Raw genomic sequence first — 5,531 nt, 5'->3', positions numbered from 1 at the left:
CAACAGGAAAAATGTGGTCAATGTCCCTGAGCTGTAAATGAGATTTATTATGTTGGTAAATGTCTTGTCATGTACGTTTTCACCATAGTAAGAGTAAAAAAAAAAAAAAAAATAAGGAACGCTGGTGGCATAGTACTTGAATGCTCAGCTTCTAACTGAAAGGCCTGTGGTTAGAACCTACCAGCAACTCCACAGGAGAAAGGAGGAAGTCTATTTTTGTAAAGATTTGCAGCCTGGGAAACCCTATGGGGCAATTCTACTATATCCTTCAGGGTTACTATGATTCAGAATCAATTCATCATCAGTGGGTTTGGGGTTTGGATAAAGACTTAGTACAGTAGTATTGTACTGAACAAGGAAAGATTCAAGATAAAATCCTATATACATGTGAGAAATACCTATTAGTGAAAAGGGGCTGGGAGGAGAAACTGAAGGGATAGGAGCATAAATGTTATATTTCATCAGAAATGGTGCTAAATGCCAGGACAGTTACTGCTAGGGGCTGAATTATATTTCACCAAAATATGTGTTAGAATCCTAACCCCTCTACTTCTTGATGTAATCTGCTTGGAAATAGGGTTTTCTTTGTTATGTTAATGAGGCCATATCAGTGTAGGGTGTGCCCTAACACTAATCACTTCTGAGTTATAAAAAGAGTAGATTAGACACAAGGAGAAGTACAAAGGGGGAAAGACAGAGCCATGGAGGAATAACCGAGCTACAGAAGCTGAGACAAAGATCTTCCCCCAGACCCAGCAGAGTTTCGACCCCTATATCAGGTGCCCTGAATTCTGGCTTCTAGTCTCTGAATTGTGAGAAAATAAATCTGTTCTTTAAAGCCACCTACTTAATGCTATTTCTGCTAAACAGCACTAGATCACCATGACAGATAGGAAACAAGTTTGAAAGGAATACTAAAAGTATGTGAATAGTCTATCTAGAGTACATCTATGCTTCCTACATTCCAAAACAATGAGGATTTCAGTTAGCTTGATGGCCCAGAAAAGTAATCTTTGGTCAATTTAAGAACATAAGATGATCCAGAGACAATAACAGACAAATAAATAAGAATCATTTATTCATACAACCAATATTTATTAAGGACCTACTCTAGACACTAAAGAGGTCTAAACTAAAGTGACAAAGTCCCTGCTGTCATGGAATTTACATCTAGTGGTGAAGTAAAAACCAAACCCACTGCCATCAAGTTGATTCCAATTCATAGAGACCCTGTAAGACGGAGTAGAACTGCCCCATAGGGTTTCCAAGGCTGTAAATCTTTATGGAAGAAGACTGCCTCATCTTTCTTCCACAGAACAGCTGGTGGGTTCAAATTGACAACTTTTTGGTTAGCAACCCAATGCATTAACAACTGACCCACACAGACAATAAACAAGTATATAATCATATTTATGTCAGGGGTTGATGAGTACTATGAACTTTAAAAAGCACAGCAAGTAGGCTACACAGTGCTGAGAGGTGGTGGGGTCATTCGGGTTGGGCTCCCTTATAAGGCGACATTGTAAAGACCCAAAGGAATTAAGAGCCTATGCCTTAAGTATATCTGAGGGACAAGTGTTCCAGGAAGAGGGAACAGCGAGGGCAAAGGTCAGAGGGACGGTATATGCCAGGAGTAGCAAGAAGCTCCATGTGGCTGGAGCTCAGGAAGAAGGAAGGGAAGTGGGAGTGTGTAGGGTTAACAGGTCAGTAGGGACAAGTCCTGGGGTCCTGTGAGGAACTGCGCAAAGTGTTGGAACTTCACTGGAATAACAACTTTCATTAAACTCCTAGTATATTGATAACTGGAGCATTTCTTCCTACTGCTCCTTGAAAAACTATGATAAAACACAACATTACCAATTTAAAAATAGAAATGAAAAACTGCTGGAAATTTTATCATTTAGTATGTGTTAGCTTTTTACAGTTTCTTGTGTTCTTGTCCAGCCTTTTCCCATATTCATGTGTATTTTTAAGGTTGCAGTTATAGTAACAAATAGCTTTATATCCTGCTTGTTTTACATACCTTTATACACTATGCATGTTTTGGGCTGCTCCAAAGTCTTCCAAATAATGACTTAAAACAAACAAACAAACAAAACAAAAAACTCAGTGCCAATGAGTCGATTGCAATTCATGGCAACCCCTGCTGGGTTTCGAAGGCTATAAATCTTAACGGAAGCAGATTTTCTTATCTTTCTTCCACAGAGCAGCTGGTGGGTTTGAAACATCAACCTTTTGGTTAGCAACCAAATGCCTTAACCACTATACCACTAAAGTTCCTTAAAATCATGATTTTAGTGGTTGCATAATATTTTAAGTGAATGTACTGTTTCTGAGTTCTTTTGGACACTGCAGTTGCTTCCAAATTGTCACGATTACCAATGATGTGCAAACATTTTCAAGATTTGGATTATTTTGGGAACCCTTCTACATGCATTTTTACCCATAAACAGTCAATTTTTATAGATATGAGGTATTTCTTCAAACCAAAACCAAACTCACTGCCATCAAGTCATATCCAACCCATAGCGAGCCCCTTCGGGCTTCCAAGATTTCTTGGTGGTCTCTTAATAAGCACAGTTGCAAAACTAATTACCTGCTGATGGTATCTGTCACTTTTTCAGAGTAGATGCCTTCTGGCACTGGTTCGTATACTGCCTCCACTATCTGTAAAACAGACAGACTGCAGTGATGGAAGTAAAGGGGTCATTTATATCTGTGCTCAGTCATCCTTATTTGGCCATAATGTGAGACTTATTAATTAAGCAATATAACTTCATCCACAAATTTTATTCTGAAACAAAAACATCCTGACCAAATAAAAAACTAACATCAATTAAACAGTTCTTGAACATGGAAGTGTATTCTCCAAGCTGAGTTAAAGTTAACCTCAGATTCATAATAAATGATACTCTGGATATTATAATATGCAGGATTTTGGGTAACCAAACTGCAGTTAAAAGTAATAGACCAAAAGTTATTTGAGATATGTATTTTTGTACTTTTCTATGATAAATGAAAATATGCTGCAGCACATGATAAATACATTGAATCAGGCACAATGCCTACTTTTAGTTGACATTTTTGTAAAAACGTACTTTAGTAGCCAGGGAGAGCATGTTGGTGCTGTAGAAGGGAGGACTCAGAGTTGCCATCTGATAAAGGATGCAGCCTGCAGCCCAGACATCAGCCTTCTCGCCATACGGCTCACTCTTCAGGACCTCAGGGCTGAAGTAAAATAAGGATGTTAATAAATTCTCAGGAAAGGAGAATAACTTAATACAGAACATATATCCAACCTTCACACTGTAGTTGGATATAGGGAAAAAACATACTTGGAAATTCCTGATCATTCTTCTAGGTAAACACATTAAAAATACCTTTGAAGTCTCCCAACTCCAGACAAACTGAGTAAGTACAGCCAAGCAATTCCAGTTTGTGCCATCAAGTCAATTTTGACTCACAGTGGCTTCATGTGACAGAGTATACTGTCCCATGGGGCTTCTTAGGCTATAATCTTTACAGGAAGGAACTCTGGTGATGTAATTCTTAAAGAATTTGCCTGCTAATCAGAAGGTCCGGAGCTCTGGTAGCATAGTGGCTAAGGCACTTGCCTGCTAACCAGACGGCTGGCGGTTCAAACTCACCAGCCACTCCTCGGAAGGAAGTTTGGGCAATCCTACTTCCGTAGTGATACTGCCTCGGAAACCCAAGGAGGGGTCGCTATGAATCGGGGCCGACTCGACAGCACATAACAACAACAACAACAACAATCAGAAGGTCAGTAGTTCAAACTCACAAGCTGCTATGTGGGAGGAAGACAAGGCAATCTGTTTCCATTAAGATTTACAGCCTTGGAAACCCATTAGGGGTCGCTATGAGTTGGAATTGACTCAATGGCAGTGGGTTTGGTTTTTAATCTTTATGGCAGCAGATCACTAAGTCTTTCTCCCAAGAAGTCGCTGTGTGGGTTCTAACCTTTCAGTTAGCAGCCAAGAGCTTAAATTCCAATTTAAGCGCTTAAATATCAGTGAAATATATAGACATTGCCTAGTATGTGTCTGGAAGTTATTTCTATTTCCAGAAACAACAGCCTCTCTGTAGTGGATAGAATTGTGGGCCCAGTGCTGTACTTACTCTGGAGATTTTGTACATCCCCACACTTGCCGTGGCCTTATGGTGGGCAGTATTCATTCCTAATTCCTGCCTTGGTTTTTACTGTGTTTACTTGCTTTGGCTGAGGGAATAGATCAGAGCCTCAGTGATAAGAGGTACTGAGTGCTTCCATTAGTCCTCTGAAAGCTCTGTCACTACCACAGAAAGAGCATGCCCTCAGGTAGCTGCTGCCCTGACAGCTTGATTTTAAAATAAGACACACAGGGCAGCTATGCCCTAGATAAACTATAGACTGCAGGAAACCAGTCCAACTGAACTACTGACCTGCAAGTGTTAGTATAAATGGTTATTGTTGAATGCCACTGAGGTTTTTGTGGTTATTTGTTATATAGCATTTAGTATGGCCCTAACTGAATGCTATAGCCTCCCCTCTTTACTACTAAACTCTAGCTTATAAATTGGGGAGGAGGTGATTTAAAGATGGTGCAGGAGATGACAACATCTACATGTCCACTTCTTCTGAATTACATTTCCAAACTGGACAAGGGTGCTGTTAGTCTTTAAGTGAAGTTAAGCTGTGAGGGCTTATGGGTCTGTTGTTTTATTTATGTGGAGAAGAGTGTAGTTCCCTTGGATATATTGAACTAATAGATGTTTATCATATTTGCTGAATAGAACTCAGTGAAAATGCTTAAAGCACTCAACAAACACACATACAATACTAACACCCACACCTAATTAAGCAGTTTGATCATTCAGTCCCATACTATATATACTTAGCACTGTGTTCAACCCTCTAAATTAATGGAGTGGGAATTAAGAATTGGATTTGACAGTGGATTAACACATAAAGCAACTGATAAATGAGCAGGGGCAGATATAAATTTGTATTGACTGTTAAAAATAGTCAAGGAGTTATGGTTCTTTTGAGATTACAGAGAAGAATTCCCAATTTAAGATTTATATTATATATTTGCAGAGTAAAGTATGATGTCTATATCTCTCAGGTAAGCATATTCATATTTGGTGAGTGATACTGAGTTTAATAATATGGCAACAGAGGAGTTTGGGGTGAAGTGTCCCAGGCTCTGCTTGCTCTAAGGATACAGAAAGTGTCCCCTGATCAACTGCTAATATTAAAAAAAGAAAGAAAAAAAAAAAGCCTTAACAAGAAATATTGTCTTCTATAGAAAAATTGTCTTTGACTCCCCACAGACAAATTTCTTATGCTTTAATCTACTGAGAACTCAGAAGATTTGCTTCGTATTTCCAAAAGCTCACGCAGTAGACGCAGCCAATGTTCCACCCTATCATGTCAGATGTCTTTTCCATTTTCTATCTGAGGTGCTTTCAGCTCTGGTGGCATAGTACCTAAGGCATTTGACTGCTAACCAGAAGGCCGGTGGTTCAAACCC

General features: G+C 39.3%; 1 protein-coding gene across 1 annotated transcript in view; it reads right to left on the bottom strand.

Moving 5' to 3' along the window:
- NEK10 (NIMA related kinase 10) overlaps positions 1–5,531 on the bottom strand; it is a 425,054-nt gene that overhangs the window by 185,763 nt on the left and 233,760 nt on the right. The window contains exons 22-23 of the mRNA XM_042780294.1: positions 3,099–3,228; positions 2,597–2,667 (exon numbers count right to left, since the gene is read on the bottom strand). Coding sequence (XP_042636228.1) covers positions 2,597–2,667; positions 3,099–3,228 — 201 coding nt within the window. The remainder of the gene's footprint in view (positions 1–2,596; positions 2,668–3,098; positions 3,229–5,531) is intronic.

The sequence above is a fragment of the Orycteropus afer genome, unplaced genomic scaffold, assembly GCF_000298275.1.
Source record: "Orycteropus afer afer isolate SDZICR_OR568_19922 unplaced genomic scaffold, OryAfe1.0 scaffold00003, whole genome shotgun sequence".
Lineage (NCBI taxonomy): Eukaryota > Metazoa > Chordata > Mammalia > Tubulidentata > Orycteropodidae > Orycteropus > Orycteropus afer.
The sequence above is the reverse complement of the archived record's forward strand: the minus strand, read 5'-3'. Positions and strand labels throughout refer to the sequence as shown.